The 18,681-nt window shown below is 58.9% G+C and overlaps 2 protein-coding genes across 19 annotated transcripts in view; one reads left to right on the forward strand and one right to left on the reverse strand.

Moving 5' to 3' along the window:
- Positions 1–1,752: 1,752 nt before the first annotated feature.
- Positions 1,753–7,900, reverse strand: UBALD1 (UBA like domain containing 1). 3 transcript variants are annotated; one of them, XM_054452533.2, is made up of 3 exons: positions 7,542–7,900; positions 3,364–3,426; positions 1,753–2,853 (listed from the first exon to the last, which is right to left on the reverse strand). In XM_054452533.2, the coding sequence occupies exons 1-3, from the start codon at positions 7,659–7,661 to the stop codon at positions 2,503–2,505; spliced, it is 534 nt and encodes a 177-aa protein (XP_054308508.1). In that variant the 5' UTR covers positions 7,662–7,900; the 3' UTR covers positions 1,753–2,502. The 3 variants fall into 3 exon arrangements, with proteins under 3 accessions (XP_054308508.1, XP_054308510.2, XP_054308509.1); XM_054452535.2 differs by having other exon boundaries at positions 7,357–7,886; XM_054452534.2 differs by lacking the exon at positions 3,364–3,426 and having other exon boundaries at positions 7,542–7,871.
- An 8,769-nt stretch (positions 7,901–16,669) lies between these two features.
- Positions 16,670–18,681, forward strand: part of MGRN1 (mahogunin ring finger 1) — a 65,368-nt gene continuing 63,356 nt past the window's right edge. For 9 of the 16 annotated variants that reach the window (XM_054453138.2, XM_063654788.1, XM_054453141.2 and 6 more), the window contains exon 1: positions 17,681–17,950. In XM_054453138.2, coding sequence (XP_054309113.1) covers positions 17,863–17,950 — 88 coding nt within the window. In that variant the 5' untranslated portion in view covers positions 17,681–17,862. Of the gene's footprint in view, positions 16,809–17,679; positions 17,951–18,681 lie in introns of those variants that run through there. The other 7 variants (XM_054453137.2, XM_063654787.1, XM_063654792.1 and 4 more) reach the window with 5 other exon arrangements.

Below are 18,681 nucleotides of genomic sequence, written 5' to 3' on the forward strand. Positions count from 1 at the left end.
GGTGTGGTTCACTACAGGCCGCCCCAGGGCTCATGGTGTTTAATAAATGGAACTCCCCGCGGGGCGCGGTGGCTCACTCCTGTAATCTCAGCACTTTGGGAGGCCAAGGCAGGTGGATCACCTGAGGTCAGGAGTTCAAAACCAGCCTGGCCAACATGGTAAAACCCCGTGTCTACTAAAAATACAAAAACTAGCCAGGCGTGGTGGAGGGTGCCTGTAGTCCCACCTACCCGGGAAGCTGAGCCAATAGAATCACTTGAACCTGGGGGGCAGAGGTTGCAGTGAGCTGAGATGGCACCACTTCACTCCAGCCTGGGTGACTGAGCAAGACTCCGTCTCAAAAAACAAAAACAAAAACACAGCATTCCCGAGCCTCACACTGTGCAGAGTCCCGGACAGTGCTGCCTCATGCGTGGCGGACACGTGCAGCTACCTCAGCATGTGAGAGGTGGGAGAGTCCAGGGGCACTCACCCCACACTGCAGATTACCCCAAAACACTTCTCTCTGCAAAGCATTTTTCCCACCACTGGAAGGCGGCTATGGCAGTTTCCTGAGAATTTTTTTCCATATCAAAGAATGGAGGAGCTGCAAAGTAAAGACTCAGGAGGCCAGATATGTCCTCCCCTCTCCTCCTGCCACGTTCTCTCCCTCCCCTGCTACCCAGGCACCCCAGGCGGATGCAGGGGGCTGGCTGGCCAGGGCCACCCGTCCTGTGGGCTCCGAGAGGCTATTACAAAGGCAGATTCCTGGGAGGACCCATTCCTGGGAAGCAAGTGCGGCTTGAACGGAGGTCACAGCAGCCAGTCGCCAGTGCCAAGCAGCCAGTGAGCAGCTGTCCCAGGTGGGCTCTGTCAACACAGCCTCTGCAGGTTCCAACCGGGAGATGAAGCCAGGCACTGGTGTGGCAAGAGCACCGAGGCACGCTTCCTGAGAGGAACAGTCACATCCCTGGGAGCCAGGAAGGGTCAATGGGGAGTGTCGGACGCCAGGGGAGCACGGGACTTTCAGAAAAAGATGCTCTTCCACCCAGGCGGCAGGGCCTCCGCCAGGGGCTGGTGCTATCTTAGACGGAGTGGGTGTTGCCCGTGAGGAGCTGTGAGCTGGTCCCGTGGGGGTGTTGCAGAGGCCCCAGTCTCCCTTCTGCCCCAAGTCCAAGCCCACTCTTAGGGGGCTGTGAGGCTGAGGGTGCATTCACACAAAGCTGCTCCAGCTCATCCCAGGCAGCCTCGGGTTGCCAGTCTCCTAAGTGACCCAACATCTGTGCCCCCTTTGCTGGCAGCACTCCGCCCCATCCTTGTCCCCTGCCTCGTCCTCTGCCCTTGCAAGCTTCCCTGGCTCTGTCTGCCCTCTGCCCAGAGGCCCTGCCCTTACCCAGTGTGTGCTGGAGGCCGGGCTCAGAGGGTCCAGCCTGTGCCCAGCCACTGGAGCCGTGACCGAGAAAAGTCCTGAGATGAAACCCAAGACAACAGAAGGCAGGTGTGAGCCCTGCGAGCTTGTAACTGGGCGCCAGGATCTGTCCAGCCAAGCAGGGGCAGGGGTGGGCCGACAGGATGGGGACCCAGGCCAGGAACTAACTTCACAGGAAAAGCCTTGGGTGGGCAGAAAGACTCCAGAGCACGCTGTGGCTGACAAGGGCAACAGGCAGCAGTGTGGAGCCGGGGAGCTGGGGGTGGCCCTGTCTTCTGGGCGGCGGCCCCCAGAGCTAGCTGGCAGCAAGCCTTGTATACAAGGTAAGACCACAGAGCCTGGCAGTGGTTTGGAATTTGTTCTTCTCTTTTGTTAAAAGGGGGAAAGGAAGTGGATGCGGGTACCCCCAGGTGCAGGGGAGGCATGCAGGCAGCCCCAGCAGGCAGGCGCTAGGAGGCGGTGGGAAGAGTCCTGGAGTTTCCCACAATCCTTTTCTCTGCAAGGAACAGCAACGCTGGCTGACGAGGGGGTGGGGACGAGGCAGGGCCCTGGGGAGGGGGCGGTGGGCAGGGGGCTGGGGGCTCACTCTAACATGCAAAGTCCAGCTGCCCCAGGAACTAGGTTGCTTCTGAAGAGCGACACACGTAGAAATACACAGACACGGCCACGCGCACACATGCGGAGAGGCTCTGCATTCCCTAGGGTGGGGGTCGAGGCCTGCTGGCCCCCAAGGAGCTCCAAGCCAGGGATCAGCGATGTCTCCGCCAGGGTGGTCCTCCACGGCACCCCTGGGCTGGGCGGGGCAGGTACGTCTTCCAAGGAAGGCTGTGTGGTCTCTGAAGTTCTGTCCGCCAGGCACCCAGGCCGCTCTGAACCACTCCATGTGCCCGGGCCGCTGGGGCCATGACCTTGCATGTGGGCAGCTGCGTGTTCTGGCACCAGACATGTCCCTGCCTGGCTAGAGTCCGCGCTCTCCCCTCCAGGGCTCCGGGGAACAAGGGGTGCAGACAGAGAAGGGGTGAAGGGGGCCCGCAGAGACGTCCTCTCCCCCGCCCCACGGGGTCCTGGCCTCCGGGAGGGGGGAGGGGCCTCCCTTATCTCTCTGCCTCCATGGCAGGGTGGGCCCTGGGTTCTGAGGTGGCCTGTTGGGGGGCCAGGGGTGGCCAGTCTGAAGCCGGAGAAGGGGGTGCTGGAGTCCACAGGGGCGGCTGTGGCTGGTGGTGCTGTGGGCCACCCGGGGGCGAGGCCGCCGTGGGCCAGCTGGAGGCCGCAGAGCTGCTGGTGGCGGCATGGGGGAAGTGTGGCGGGGGTGACGTGGCTGTCGCGGCCATCGGGCTGCCGCTGCCACCGCTGTGGAAGCTCTCGGAGGCCTTGAGACGGGAGAACATGGTGAGAGCGTCGGGGAAGTTGGGGGGTGTAGCAGGGGTATTGGCAGGGGTGCACATCTGTGAGGGGAAAAGAGGAGAGATGGGGTGAGCACCCTTTCCTGGAGGGGCCCCCACTGCCTCCCAAGGGGAGATGTGTGGCTGGCCCATTCTCGGAAGGCTCTGTGTCCCTTCCCCAGCTCCCCAAGCCTGTCCGCCGCCCAGGGGTTCCCAGAGGAGAAGCCTTGAGATGAACCGACCCAGCCTCACTCTCAGGAGCCCACGGTGCCTGGAGCCACGAGGCTTTCCCAGCCCAACCCCTTCCATCGGCCACAGCATCCCCAGGGGCTGTAGGGTAAGGAGCTTCATTGCCCCAGAGGCCAGCGCCCCCCAGGTCTCAGGGGGAGCTGGCACAGGCAAGATTAAGTGCAGGACCCACGGAGCCGGGACTCCTGCTGACCTATCTCCAAAGAGGTCGAGCCCCGCCTGCACCAGCACCCTCGTACACCTGGGCCAGGGGCTGCTTATACACTGAACTAGCTCAGCCTCCTTCCACCCAATCCAGAACTGGGGACTCCAGGGGACACTTACCATCTGGTGGTGGTGGTGGCTGTAGGGGATGTTGGTCTCCTGGAAAAAGGCGCTGAGGGCTGTCTGCAGGAAGAAAGGCCCCTGCTCACCCTCCAGGCCCCCGCCGGCCCTGCCGCTGCCCTTGTTCCCAGGCTCCTCTGAGGCTGGGGATGACCCTGGCTGGACCACTGAGTGGGAGGGGTGAGTCGCGGTGCTGAAGCTCAGTGGCTTGCCTGTCACCCCCAACCCTCACTGCTGTCCAAGGAGGAGCCACGGAACCTTGGGCAGTTGGGGTGGGCGGAGAAGACCCTTCCCCTGCTGCTCGCCACCTGCCTCAGTGCCTAAGGCCTGCACAGCCCTCCCCCTGCACCAGCTGGCACCAGCACCATGACTGGGGGAGGGCGGGCAGTACACTCACCCCATCCTGGGGGAAAGGCGGCATGGCCTCAGGTAGCCCAACCAGACCTCCCCACCCTGCCCCGTTTCAGGAGATTCTAGCCTGGCTATTACCACCTCGACAGGTAGCAAGTCTCTGCTCTTCTCTAAGCCTCGGTCTCCTCATCTGCAAAGCAAAAGCATCTTGAAGGAGTCTGAGCCTGGCGGTGGGGATCCCCTGCTGCCCCACCCAGCTCTGCTTCTGGCTGATCAAGGAGGCCACTGTTTGGGCCTTGGTTTCTCCATCTGTACCACAAAGAGGTTGGACTAGGTAGCTCCTGGGTCCCCTCCCTTGCAACAGTGACCTCCTAAGATCACCAGATTCCAACAAGCAGGGCCTGGCACCAAGGAGACAAGCCTGGACTTTAGGCTCACTCGCTTACCCACCCGAGCCTCCCTCGAACAGTGCCCGGGAAGTGGAGCAGAAAGACGGCCCTAGGACCAAAGCCACCACAGGTTTACGACAGCTCCCAGCACAGCTCCCCAGCCACCCGCCCTTGGCTGGCACCACGCTAGGCACGCGATGCTCCACCGTCTCCCTCCACACCCGGGCCACATGCCACACTGAGTACAGTGTGGGCACACAGCAGGGCTCCATCCCAGTGGGGCCATGGACTGTCATCATTAACCCCACAAGCAGGGACTGCTGTCTCACAGGCAGGGAAATGAAGGTAGGAAGTGACTTGCTCAGGGTCAGCTGGTCGGCAGAAGACAGAGATGGGGGCGCTCAGAAAGGCCAGGACAGGTGGGGGAGACAGAGCGAGCCCGGAGCCCTTTCCTGTGTGTGTCAGCTCAGCAGGATCCGGAGGTCCTTGGTGACTGGGGACTGAGGAGCCCCAGAGGGAGGCGCTGGTATTTGCTATGTCCTGGCTGAGGCCCTGCAGGGGTGGGGAGGCCCATCCCAGGAAACGGAGGCTGCTCTTGCGCAAGGGCCAGTGAGGGAGCCCCACAAGTATGTGAGGGGTCCTCAGGGCCCTGCCAAGTCCCAGGCCCAGACTTGGAGCTTCAAGCCGCTGAGGTGCCCCTACCGCCACCCCTCAGGCCCACTCCCCTAATGCCAGCTTGACTTCCTGGCCCTCCCAGGCCCAGCAGACCCAGAAATCCAGCCTGGCTCCTGGGGCCTGCCCGCGGTCGGGGGGTATGGGTGGGAGGCTATTTAAATTTTTTTTTTTTTTTTTTTTGAGACGGAGTCTCGCTCTATCACCAGGCTGGAGTGCAGTGGCATGATCTGGGCTCACTGCAACCTTTGCCTCCTAGTTCAAGCGATTCTCCTGCCTCAGCCTCATGAGTAGCTGGGACTACAGGCATGTGCCACCACACCTGGCTAATTTTTGTGTTTTTAGTAGAGATGAGGTTTCACCATGTTGGCCAGGATGGTCTTGATCTCTTGACCTCACGATCCGCCCGCCTTGGCCTCCCAAAGTGCTGGGATTACAGGCATGAGCCACCGTGCCCGGCAAAAAATATTTTTTAAATAAATGAATTATGTGAGGAATTTCCTGCAGGAGACACCCTATCTGGGTGTCCCGAAACAGGGGTATGGGAGCTCAGGCATGGGGGCCGATCTTTAAGCACCTTCCCAGACCCCAAGACCGTCTGTCAGCAGCAGCTGTGCCCCAAAGCCCAGGCTCACTGTGTAAATCCCAACCCCAGGAGCCCCAGGCCACACCAGACCCCCTCTGCAGGCCGCTGTGAGCGTTCTCCATTGAGAAACATCTGCCCCACTAGACATCGGCCCCTCCCCCTGCAGCCTCCTGCCCCCATTAGCACCTGAATTGCAGCAAATGTGACCCAGAAACACCGCCTGGTGGATGCAGCCAGCGGGTGGAGCGTGGAGGGGGATGGGGTGGCCATGTGAACCCCTCACTCAGCCCCATTCCAAGGCCTCAAGTCCTGTCACCTTCCTCCAGCCTCCCTGGCGGCCCCCACTTTACAGATGGCACAACTGAGACTCGGGAGTGGAGGGCACACGGCTCCTCCCACGGGGCCCCTGGGAGCCACCGGAGGCCCCAGATGCTCCTGCCCCTCTGGGAACAGTCTTTCCCCAGACATTGCACTCTTCAAAGCTGCACTTTCAATTAACTGTGCCACTGAGAGATGTGGCCTGGGTGCCAGCTGGGTGCCAGGTTTTGAGGGCTGGGCTGAGTCCTGCAGGCAGGGCCGGCTTCCCACCGGACACCTACCTGCCCAGCCCCAGGCAGGGAGGGAACCCTGCGTGCAGATGTGGGACTGCCATGAATGTGGTTTTGCAAGTTTTGCCACATCCAGCCCTTGACACAAACAGGGCTGATGAGGGCTGTGGAGAGCAGGAGGGGAGCAGGGAGCTTCCTCCGGGTGGGGCTGCCTCGGGGCAGTGAGCTGGCCAACAGAAGCTGACTCATGCCCCCCAACCCCACCATACAGATGTGGAAACTAAGGCCAGAGGGACAGAGCAGCCTCCCACGTCCTGGGGTGAACACCACACAGGATCAGTGGCCTCCGCGACGGCTGGTAGAAGGGAAGTAGGCAAGGAGAGAGGAATGGACTTATCTGGATGGGATGGCCACTGCCATCCCAGACTGTCCCAAGCTTGGGACATTCTGATCCCCCTCCAGTCCCCAGGAAGCGGAGCCCCAGAGTCCTCTGGCTTCTAGTCCCTCCTGCAGGCTCTGGGATGGCTCCTCATGGAGAAACCAGGTTCCCAGTCCCCAGCTAGGCACAGATGGTACCGGGATGGCTGAGGCCATGACCCTACCCCTGTGAGGGGCACAGCTCAAAGGGCTCTGGCCTCACCCCCAGATACCAACCACCATGGGGTTAATCCTGGGGTCGGTGAATTCGGGAAGGCCAGGTAGCCTCTGGGCAGCACAAGCCAGGAGCACTACTGTCCTGTGGGTTAGGAGAGGCCCGGGGGAGTGGGTGCCAGACTGGGGCAGCATCACCTCCTACCCAGCTAGCCTGAAATCTGGTGAACCGTGTGCACCCTCCCCAGTGCACCGGCAAAGGGACATGCCCCTGCCAGCCCCAGGAGAGCACCTAGTCGTGCACACGGAGTCCCCAAGCACACCTCTGAAGGGGATACACGCTCATCCCTGTGGTGTAGTGTAGGGCTCCGACACGCCACCCCTACACTCCAGGCCGTGTACACACATCACGCCGTGCCAGGCACGGGCGGCATCTGCACACCCGCCACATGTGTACGCGTTGATCACACACCAAACGCACCGGGGGGCTGCGCGTTCACACGCGCGCCAACGTGCCCGCAGGTCCACCACCTCCCCGGTGCTCGGCCGACGCCGTGGCGCGGTGCGTGCGTAAACACAAATGCACATGGACGTGTGCGCACGCCGCCGGCCGCCCACCAGGCACGCGGACCCTCGGACCACTCGCCCGGAGCGGCTCCGCCCTCCGGCCCAGCTCTGCCGAGGCCTGGGGCGTCCTCCTTCCGGCCGCCCGCCCGACTGTCCGTCCGCACCGCGGCGCCGCCCTGCCCTCGGCCGTTACCCGGACAAAAGGGGTGGGGGTGGTCCCCGTCTCGATCCCGGGGGACTCGGGGCCCCGCGGGGGCGGCGCATCCCCGACCGGTGGCCCGGTTCCCACCTCCGCCCGCCGCGAGCCCTCGGGATCCGGACGCCGGGCACCGCCGTCGGGAAAGCGGGTTGGGTCTGCGGCCCGGAGGGGGCGCACAGCCGGCACGCGTCCACGCCGTCCGCCCCCGCCCCGCGGCCACGCGGGACACACTCCGCCCGTGGCCCCGGCCCTCGCCCGGCTCCGGCGCCGCGCACCTCGAACTGCCAGTGGGCCGCCTGCAGCAGTTGCTTCGCCTGGTCGGCCGCGCAGCCTGCCGTCAGCACGAACTGGTTGATCATGACCTGGTGCTTGAGCTCGTCCATGTTCACGGACATGGCGCCGCCGCGCTGCCCGCTCCGGCCTCCCTCCGCCGCCCGCGCCTCCGCCTCACGCGTCCACCATTAGCGAGCCGGCTCCGGCTAATACAAATATTTACTGTGCGGCTCTGACTCACCGCGCCTCGCCTCGCTCCGCCGGCGCCGCGGCATGCTGGGATATGTAGTCCCCACGCTGCGCCGGGCGCCCCGGGGGAGCGGGGCCGGCACCCCAGGGGACGCGAAGCCCGGGAAGGGGCGTGTCTGAGCACCGAGCGCCCGCTGTGCGGATGTCCGGGTTGTAACCCGAGCCGGGCGCGTCCACGTCGCCCTCGTTGCTCTCGGTGGCACCCGTGCCCCTGCTCTGGCACGGATGGGGGTCTGCTGGCGGGGGCCATGTCTGTGCATGGGCGCAAATGCCTGACCACAGGATCTTGGCCAAGGCCTGGGGACCGTGTCTGAACAGTGAGCGCCTTCTGTGTGTGGATGCCCGCGCCGTGACCAGGGTTGGGGGAGTCCACCTCGCCCTCGTTGCTCTAGGTGGCATCCGGTCCCTGCTCTGGCACGGATGGAGGTCCGCAGCCGGGGGCCTCAGATCTGTGCATAGGCGTCTTTGCCAAGGCCCAGGAACGGTGTCTGAAAACTGGGTGCCTACTGTGTGCAGGCGCCTGAGCCGGGACCAGAGCCAGTCACGTCCACGTCGCCCTCGTTGCTCTCGGTGGCACCCACGCCCCTGCTCTGGCGGGAATTAGGACCCCAGAGGCCGGGGCCACAGATCTGTGCATGGGCGCAAACGCCAGGCCACAGACGTCTTTGCCATGCCCCGGGGACTGTGACTGAACGCTAAGCGCCTACTGTGCGCAGCTGTCCAGACCTTGACCAGAGCCAGGCACGTCCATGTCGCCCTCAGTGCTCTCGGTGGCATCCGTGCCCCTGCTCTGGCACGAATTGGGGTCCCAAGGTGGGGCATACAGATCTGTGCATGGGCGCAAACGCCGGGCCACAGGCGTCTTTGCTAAGACCTAGGGACCCTGAACCCCTCTGTGTTTGGCATCGCTCTGTGTTAAATAGTAGGCACACCCTTAAGAGAGGGGTCTCTAGGAATTTTGGCCCAAATCGGCTGGTCTAGGCTGAAAGGCCTGGCACACTGTAGGCGCCGACAAATACTCGTTCAGTGAATGAATGAATGAGCCACTTAAAAGCTCCGCTGCAGGTCACCGCCTGTAGCTAGCCTCCTAGCTCTCCTCACTCAATCTCTCATCGCCCACTCGTGGCGTGGGTCCTTCCTAGCCTGGCTCTGGGCTAGGCTCTGGGCCTGCCCCACTGTAGCCCCATGACCCTCTGGACGGCGCCTGGGACAGGCTGGAGGGCCAGCAGCCCCTGGTGCTTCGGGGTCCCCCTCCCAGCAGTTCTCCCGCTTTCCCACGCAAAATCTCGTGCTCTTTGCCGGAAATCTCGGCCCTCAGCGGGCGGGCGCCAGGGCCCGGCAGAGCCAGTTCCGGAGCGGGCTCCAAACTCCCATTCCCAGAATGCGTCGGTTTATTTGCATCGTTTGGTCTCGGTGACGTCAGCTGAGTGAGGTCGTGCCTCGACCAATGGATAGCCTCTGGGTGTTAGGACCTGGCCATATAAGGTAAACAAAGCTGGTCGCCCAATGAAGAGGCGGCGGGGGCGGGCGCTGGGCCGGGGAGGCCGGGGGCGGAGCCGGGGGCGGGGCGACCAGGCGGTGTTTACAGACCGGCACATGGCGCTTCCGGTTGACGTTGCTGACAGCTAGTGAGGATTTAGCCGGCTTCGAGCGCCCGGGGGCGGTGAGGCGCGATCACAGCAGCTCTCGGTGACCTTGGTCCGGCTCCTTGCGCCCCCTGGCCCCAGCCTCCTTCGTTGAGACACTATTTGTTGAGTCTTTCCTCTGTTCGTGACCCTGACCTAGCCTGGGGCGACAGAAGAGCAATAGCCGGGTGGGGGCTGTGAGGACGGCTGGGGTCGGGATCGAATTTCGGAAACCCGGAGGACGAGTGTAGCCTTGCAAGATGGAAAATGCCCTCCCGCGCTGGCGTGGTGGCCTGTAATCCCAGCTACTCGGGGCCGAGGAGGGAGGATTGCCTAGGTCCAGGACTTGGAGAACACGCCTCTACAGAGATTTAAATTTTAAGAAAATTAGCTGGTTTCGGGTCGGGCGCAGTGGCTAACGCCTGTAATCCCAGCACTTTGGGAGGCCGAGGCTGGCGGATCACCTGAGGTCAGGAATTCGAGAACAGCCTGACCAACACGGCGAAACCCCTTCTCTACTAAAAATACAAACACTAGCCGGGCGTGGTGGCAGTCGCCTGTATTCCCAGCTACTCCAGAAGCTGAGGCAGGAGAGTCGCTTGAACCCGGAAGGCGGAGGTTGCAGTGAGCCGCGATCGCGCCACTGCCCTCCAGCCTGGGCCACAGAGCAAGACTCTGTCTCAAAAAAAAACAAAACAAACAAAACAACAACAACAAAAAAACAGAATTAGCTGGGTTCCATGGCTCACACCTGTAAGTAATCTCAACACTTTCGGAGGTCGAGATGGGCGGATCACTTAAGTCCAGGAGTTTGCGACCAGTCTGAGCAACATAGTGAGACCCTCGTCTCTACAAAAAATAAAAAATAAAAAAAAATTGGCCGGGCACGGTGGCTCACGCCTGTAATCCTAGCGCTTTGGGAGGCCGAGGCGGGCGGATCTCTTGAGGTTAGGAGTTTCAGACCAGCCTGGTCAACATGGTCAAACCATCTCTACTAAAAATACAAAAATTAGCCGGACATGGTGGCGCACGCCTGTAGTCCCAGCTACTGGGGAGGCTGAGGCAGAATTGCTTGAACTCAGGAGGTGGAGGTTGCAGTGAGCTGAGATAGCGCCATTGCATTCCAGCCTGGGGGACAGAGCAAGACTTTCTCAAAAAAAAAAAAAAAAAAAATTCTGGAGTCCCAGCTACAGATTGAGGTAGGAGGATTGCTTGAGCCTGGGAAGTCAGAGGCTGCAGTGAGCCGTGATTGTGCCTGGGGGACAGAGCAAGACCCTGTCGCCAAAAAATAAAAAATGCCCTAGGGAGGCCGGCACTGGCCCTGCGGGTGAGTTAGGGGATACTGAAGTGTTTAAACATCTGGTCCCTTGTACACGTTGGGATCACTGTGGCTGTGGCTGTGCTGGGATCAGATGGTGGTGGAGAGCTCCGGTCTGAACTAGGCGATGTGCTTGATGTGTCTGGTTCCAGGGGAGTCTGCCCTGCCTTTGGAATTGGATGGAATGGAGGGAACTGCCTCAAGCTGCGGCTCCTACCCGGGCCCGTCAAGCCTGACCAAGGACTCTCTCATTGGGTGGTGAGAGGAGGACAGTAGGGGAACTAGTGGACTGGACCTGAAATGTCCTGGGGTGGGAGGGTAGGGTGGTGGGGAAGGCTGGGGCACTGAGATAGCGGAGAGGGCTGGGGAGGTAAGGGAGTCAGGGTGCAGTGGAGTTGGTCTCTGAGGGCTGGGGCTGGGAGCCTGGCCTATGGGCAAGGGGCGGACACTGAGTCTTGGCTTTTCCCAGGCAGGCACTTAGCCTTGGCAGAAGCCACCTGACCACGGGAAATACAGTTTAAACTTCTTTCCTGCTGCTTGGGGATCACTTAGGGGCCATAGTATTTTGTAAACCCTGATGGTTCCAAGAGATGTTTGCTCTTGCTAAGAGTTGCTCCTTAACCTTTGCAAAGTTAATATGCATGAATTAATATGGGCAAAGTGCTCCATAGGGTAGGCCCACAGTAAAAACCAGCTCTGAATGTGATTCGCGCTGTAATAATTACCACTGGGATGACAACACAGTGTGGTAGAAGGTGGGTAGGTCCAGGAGCTAGACAGACCTGGGTGTCAGGCTTGACTCCGCTGCTTAATGACTTAATGCTTAATGTTGAGCGAGTTACCAGAGCTCTGGGCTTCACTTTCTCGCTGGCGGGGCTGAGTTCTGGCTTTCCTGCTGTGGAAGATGAATGCCTGTAAGGTGCATAGTGCGGGGCCTGGTGCTAGTTGCACAGTTCTAGTGCTCTCACCTCTTTGCCTCCATCTGGACCACTCTGGGAAGCCCTAGCCCTATTTTACAGATAAAACTGGGGCTGGAATCCAGCCTTACCTTCTGACGTTCAGAACCTGTGGAGAAGAGCGGGCACCCATGATGCATTTCTGGCAAGGGAGGAGGGACACTGTCCCGGCAGGGCCCACTGAGGGCTTGCCTTGCATAGAGAGGCAGGAAGTGCCTTCACCCCTCCTTCCACCATCGTCCAGGTACCACTCAGCTGCCTGCCCAGGCTTGCCCAGCTCAGGAGGAGCTGTCTCAGGCCAGAAGGCTGGCAAGAGTTGGGCAGGTGGGGCTGGCAGAGTCAAAGGTCACCCTACTGGTCTCCATGCAACCCCCTCACCCCCATCCCCTAAGCCAGCTTGTTTTTCCAGGGGCAACAGGGAATTAAAAAACAACCTTGTTTTCAGCCAGGATTAGCCTGGTTGGAGAGTGAACTTTGGATTCCTTAGCAGGCTGGGATGGAACCTGACAGCTGAGCCCAGCACCTAGTGGGAGGGAGAGGAGAAGGCATTTCCAGCAGTGCCGTTATGTCACCTGAAGGCCCAAGAGATTCAAGGCTTTGCCAGGCTTCACATGGCCAGTCCATGGGGGGCCCAGGGCCCTGGCCTCCTCCTCCTCACCCCATTCTTTGATTTATTCCACAGATGTGCTTATCAGACACCCACCAGGTGCCTGGCTCTGGGAGCACCAGAATACGTCAGGATCCTGCCCACTCAGGGGCTTGAGAAGTCTGGACTTGAGACTCAGGCACTCAGACCAGGAAGCCACCAGTCGTCTCCAGGGTCTGCCTTTATGTTTCTTTTTTATTTTATTTTATTTTTGAGACAGGGTCTCACTCTGTCACCCAGGCTGGAGTGCAGTGGCACAATCATGGCTCACTACAGCCTTGACCTCCCGGGCTCAAACGATCCTTCCACCTCAGCCTCCCAAGTAGCTGGGACTACAGATGTGCACCAGCACGCCTGGTTAATGTTTATATTTTTTGTAGAGACAGAGTTTTGCCATGGTGCCCAGGCTGGCCTCGAACTCCTAGGCTCAAGCGATCCACCTGCCTTGGCCTCCCAAAATGTTGAGATTACAGGCGTGAGACACCACACCTGGCCCTGTCTTTACGTTTCAGAGAGCCCAATGCTGGCTGAATGAGAGGCAAGATCTGGCCCTTGCCTTGCTCCTGAGCTCGGATTCTGTCATCTCCCTCTTACTTGATTCTAGTCCTGTGCCGTACTCAGTTCTTTCCCACTACAGAGGTTTTGTATATGCCATCACCCCTACCTAGAACCTGGAGCAGTCTACTCCCTCACACTTTGCCTGGCTGGCTATTAATTGTATTTCAAGTCCTGGTTTAGCAACCAGGCGCGGTGGCTCACGCCTATAATCCCAGCACTTTGGGAGGCCGAGGCGAGTGGATTACCTGAGGTCAGGAGTTCAAGACCAGCTGGCCAACATGGTGAAACCCCATCTCTACTAAAAATACAAAAATTAGCTGAGTGTGCTGGCACATGCCTGTAGTTCCAGCTACTTGGGAGGCTGAGCCAGGAGAATCGCTTGAACCCAGGGGGCGGAGGTTGCAGTGAGCTGAGATTGCGCCACTGCACTCCAGCTCGGGCAACAGAGTGAGACTGCGTCTCAAACAACAACAACAACAACAAAAAACAAGTGCTGGCTTAGCTGTCACCTCCTCAAAAAAACCTCTTCCCTGACTCCCCTGCCAATAGTATCAATTGCATCTCAATGTTTTCTGCAGAGCACCCACCACATTTTGGAATTATATACTTGTTAACCTTTCTAGTGTCTATTTCCTCACCTGCCTGCAGCCTCCACATCTAGCTTGTCCTACCATTTGATGCCTGTTTCCTGGTTCATCACCTGTCACATAGTAGCTGCAGGATAAATATTTGTTGAATAAATCAGTGAATTGGCCAGGCACGAGGGCTCACGCCTGTAATCCCAGCACTTTGGAAGGCCAAGGTGGGGGGATTGCCTGAGGTCAGGAGTTAAAGACCAGCCTGGCCAACATGGTGAAACCCTATCTCTACTGAACATACAAAAATTAGTTGTGGGTGCCTGTAATCCCAGCTACTCGGGAGGCTGAGGAAGGAGAACCGCTTGAACCTGAGAGGCGGAAGTTAAACTGAGCCGAGGTCCCACATGATCATGCCACTGCACTCCAGCCTGGGTGATAGAGTGAGACTCTGTCTCCAAACATAAATAAATAAATGAATCGAGGCCGGGCACGGTGGCTCACGCCTGTAATCCCAGCACTTTGGGAGGCCGAGGCAGGGGGATCACTTGAGGTCAGGAGTTCAAGACCAGCCTGACCAACATGGAGAAACCCCATCTCTACTAAAAATACAAAATTAGCCGGGTGTGGTAGCACATGCCTGTAATCCCAGCTACTAGGGAGGCTGAGGCAGGAGAATCGCTTGAACCTGGGAGGGGGAGGTTGCAGTGAGCCGAGATTGCGCCATTGCACTCCAGCCTGGGCGACAGAGCGAAACTCCATCTCAAAAAAAATAAATAAAATAAATAAAATAAATAAAAATAAATGAATCCACTCAGATGTTGATAATGGATCTTGGACCAAGTTGATAATGGAACTTGGACCAAATCGGGAAGGGCCTGTCTTCCAGTTGGGTGTGGGTAAGCACAGAAAAATACAGCTGAAAGGGCTTTGAGGACACCTTGAGTCCAAAGCTCTGCGGAGAAGAAGAGTTAATGAAACATCCACCTGGTGGAAACGAGTGCTCTGGCCCAGGCTCCACAGGGAGGATGTGCTCTTAGTGTTGTTTTTCAGTGGGAACAGCTGATCCTCAGGACTCTCCCTTCCTCCCCGCAAATGGGGAGGGCAGTCGATTGAATGCAGTGTTGATACACAAATGCACGTACATGTACATGAGCTACGTGATTCAATGGCGAGAAATATAAAATGAGGAGAGATCACAACGGGTGGGGGGTCTTCAGGCCCATTCATCTGGGGGCAAGAGCCTGGCAATCTGGCACGCTGGAGCATGCCTCTGTGGAGGCAGGGATGTGCCCAGGTAAGAGCAGTGGCCTGACTCAATTCCAGCTGTGCCACCCACCTACTGTACAACCTCATTAGGGTACTTCATTTTTCTGAGCCTCACTTTCCTGTTTTGTAAATTGGTAATGGAAATAGAATCTACATCAGATTTTTTTTTTTTGAGATAGAGTCTCGCTCTGTCGCCCAGGTTGGAGTGCAGTGGCGCGATCTCAGCTCACTGCAACCTCCGCCTCCCAGGTTCAAGCAATTCTCCCATCTCAGCCTCCCGAGTAGCTGAGGTTACAGGCACATGCCACCACACCCAGCTAATTTTTATGTTTTTAGTAGACACGGGGTTTTGCCATGTTGGCCAGGCTGGTCTCGAACTCCTGACCTTGAGTGATCTGCCCACCTCGGCCTCCCAAAGTGCTGGGATTCCAGGTGTGAACTATTGCGCCCGGCCAGATAATTGTTTTTTAATTATTATTATTTTTGGAAACAGAGTCTCGCTCTGTCACCCACACTGGGGTGCAGTGGGGCAATCTTGGCTTGCTGTAACCTCCACCTCCCAGGTTCAAGCGATTCTCCTGCCTCAGCCTCCCAAGTAGCTGGGATTACAGGCACGTGCCACCACACCCAGCTAATTTTTATGTTTTTAGTAGAGATGGGGGTTTTGCCATGTTGGCCAGGCTGGTCTCGAACTCCTGACTTTGGGTGATCCGCCCACCTCGGTCTCCCAAAGTGCTGGGATTCCAGGCGTGAACCATTGTGCCCGGCCAGATAATTGTTTTTTAATTATTATTATTTTTGGAAACAGAGTCTCGCTCTGTCACTCACACTGGAGTGCAGTGGCACAATCTTGGCTCACTGTAACCTCCACCTCCCAGGTTCAAGCGATTCTCCTGCCTCAGCCTCCCCAGTAGCTGGGATTACAGGCGCGCACCACCACGCTCAGATAATTTTTTGTATTTTTGGTAGAGACAGGGTTTCACCATATTGGCCAGGCTGGTCTTAAACCCTTGACCTCAAGTGATATGCCTGCCTCGGCCTCCCAAAGTGCTGGGATTACAGGCGTGAGCCACAGTGCCTGGCCTGTTTTTTAATATTTTATTTTAAAAAATTTTTATCCTTTTTAGAGGTAGGGTCTCAATCTATCACCCAGGCTGGAGTGCAGTGGCATGATCATGGCTCACTGCAGCCTCGACCTCCCAGGCTCAAGCTATGCTCCCGCCTCCACCTCCAAAGTAGCTGTGACTACAGGGGCGTGCCATCACACCTGGCTAATTTTTACATTTTTGGTAGAGACAGGGTCATGACATGTTGCCAAGTCTGTTCTGGAACTCCTGGGTGCAGGCTATCTGCCTGCCTCAGCCTCCCAAAGTGTTAGGATTACAGGTATGAGCCACTGCGCCCCGCCAACATCAAAGAATTAGATGAGAGAATATGTGCAGAGCCCTCAGCATGATGCCTGGCACATAACACTCAGTAAGTGTGGATCTTGGTTGTGGGGCAGGGAGATTTAATCAGGCTCCTCCAAGACCTGGACCTGCCTCATAATCACACAAGTCTCTTGGCTGCCCTACTCATTTGGCTTCCCAAGTTCCCCTGACAAGAGGAAGGCTGAGGCCGGGTGCAGTGGCTCATCTGTAATCCCAACACTTTGGGAGGCCAAGGCAGGCGGATCACTTGAGGACAGGAGTTCAACACCAGCCTGGCTAACAGCGGTGAAACCCTGTCTCTACTAAAAATGCAAAAATTGGCTGGGTGTGATGGTGCAAGCCTGTAATCCCAGCTACTGGGGAGGCTGAGGCACGAGAATCGCTTGAACACGGGAGGCAAAGGCTGTAGTGAGCTAAAATTGTGCCACTTCTCTCCAGACTGCGAGACAGAACAATTGAAAAAAAGGAAGACTGGATCCTGGACTGTGGTCTCTGGAAGGGTATAAGAAGCATTTCCATATGGACTGTTGTGAATTGACCGTCGGAGACTCAGTCTGCCCTGCCCTGCCTAGCTGCATTCTTGGTACAGCAGGCTTGACTTGGGAAATCACTCTGCTCAGAATTCCAGTTCCTAAACTGAAAAGTAGGTAAAAAGCGATCTATTTGCAGAGCTGTGTGTGAGTCAAAAGCCAGGGAACACCTTGCACACTGCGAGGTTTTCATTCTGAAAGCGATTCTTCCAATCTTGCCCGCCGCGCCATTTCATGCGGCTCTCTCTCCCCTGTGCCTCAGTTTCCCTGTGTGTAAAATGTGGGAGAGTCTACTGCCTTCCGTGGAGGCTGTGAAATTATGTCTTTAAACTAATTGTTCCGGACGTGGGGCCAAAGTATCGGGATTACAGGTGAGCCACTGCACCCGGCCTCAGCCTTGTCAGGGGGCCGGAGGTTGCTTAACCCCCTGGATCCCAGCTTCCTCATCTGTAAAACGGGCTGATGCCTCTACAGCCCTCAGAACCACACCTGGTTCAGAAGTCCCCAAATGGTAGTCCTCAAATTCTGGCCAAGGCCAAAGCAGGTGCTTCGCTTCTTCCGTGCACACCCTGCAAGTGGGCTCCGGGAGGCAGGTGCAGCTACACCCTCTGCCGGTCGGGGCGGGAGACAAACTCAGGGGAGTGGGGAGAACCACAGCGACTCAGGGAGCTATTTCAGGGGGGGTAAGTGGAAGGCGCTGGGGCCCCAGGAGAGTCTGTAAGCGAACAGATGAGGAAATGACCAAAGAGTTAATATGTTAGTGCAGCGCTTGGAACGCAGAGGGAAGGACTATTTGCGGCGTGGTTGGTTGGTTCCTTCCCTCTGAATTTAGGTCCATTTGGTTTGTCCCGGAGTGCTTGTCAACACGTCAGAGAGCCTGGGAACGGAGCATCCTGGGAAAGATAGTTCCCAGACGGGCTTCCCGCGCTGCTTCCCGGCGCCTTCGGCAGCGAGAGGACTCCATTTCCCGACGTGCCCCGGGCCCGGGAGGCGGAGGGCCGCCGTGGCGTCGGGCCCCGGGCCGAACCGGGGGTGGGGGTTCGAGGCGCCTCCGCGGCCGTGGACGAGCGTCCGTGCGGCCTGGTCCGGGCCATGTCCGCGTGAGGACCCCGCAGCTGTCGCCGCTCCCGTTCCGGTCCTGGCCCCTGCCCGGCAGCGCCGCGCACCATGGGCTCCATTCTCAGCCGCCGCATCGCGGGGGTGGAGGACATCGACATCCAGGCGAACTCGGCCTATCGCTACCCTCCGAAGTCCGGTGAGCGCCCGGCCCCAGGCGCGGACTGCTAGGCACGCGCTGGAACGCGGGCCCGGCGGGCGCGGGGGCGGGGACTCGGGGCGGGGCGCCCTGCTCGGCCCCCTCCGGTCCTCGTTGCTACCCCGAGCCTTCGCGCGGCCCCGCGGCCCCGCGGCCCCGACCGCTAGGCGTGGCTGGGGGCCCCGGAGGAGCCTGCCCGAGCCGTACTTTGCGCTGCTACTGCCCGGCTTGGGTGACCTTGGGGCAGTCCCTTCGCCCCGGGCACCTCAGCTCCGTCCTGGTAACACGGGGGAGCTCCTGGGGTAAACCCCGAGGGCGGGGCGGGGTGCTGAGCTCGGGTCCCGGCGCATCGCTCCTGCCTAGAAAGCTCTCATTGTCATCAGATTGACCTCACCGCGGGGGCCGGCTTTCGCTTTCTTTAGTGGCTTGGTGTGAAGGCTGAGCCAGTGGTTTGGGCACTTTCCCTCCCGTCAAGACGGAGGCCCTTGGTGTGTGGGTTGGAGGAGTGGGGCTGGGCCCAAGGAGATGATTATAATTGATCGGGAGGGGCCCGGGTCCTTGCTGAGAGGACCCACCCGATACTCCGGTCTCTGTGTTATGGCTAAGGGACGTAAGCCGCCAAGGAGGAGGTGACTGCCAAGATCTCAGCTGGATGGAAGCATAGTTGGGACCAGGACCGGGTGTGGGGCTCCCACGTTGCTTTGTTCCCCGCTCTCTTTCTGCCTCTATTG

This window comes from Pongo pygmaeus, chromosome 18, assembly GCF_028885625.2.
Source record: "Pongo pygmaeus isolate AG05252 chromosome 18, NHGRI_mPonPyg2-v2.0_pri, whole genome shotgun sequence".
NCBI lineage: Eukaryota > Metazoa > Chordata > Mammalia > Primates > Hominidae > Pongo > Pongo pygmaeus.

Coding starts and splice junctions, on each gene's coding strand:
- UBALD1 (XM_054452533.2), bottom strand. CDS start 7,661: ATGTCCGTGAACATGGACGAGCTCAAGCACCAGGTCATGATCAACCAG. Junction 3,427..7,541: donor CGGCCCACTGGCAGTTCGAG/GTGCGCGGCGCC, acceptor TTCTTCCTGCAG/ACAGCCCTCAGCGCCTTTTT. Junction 2,854..3,363: donor GCCACCACCACCACCAGATG/GTAAGTGTCCCC, acceptor TTCCCCTCACAG/ATGTGCACCCCTGCCAATAC.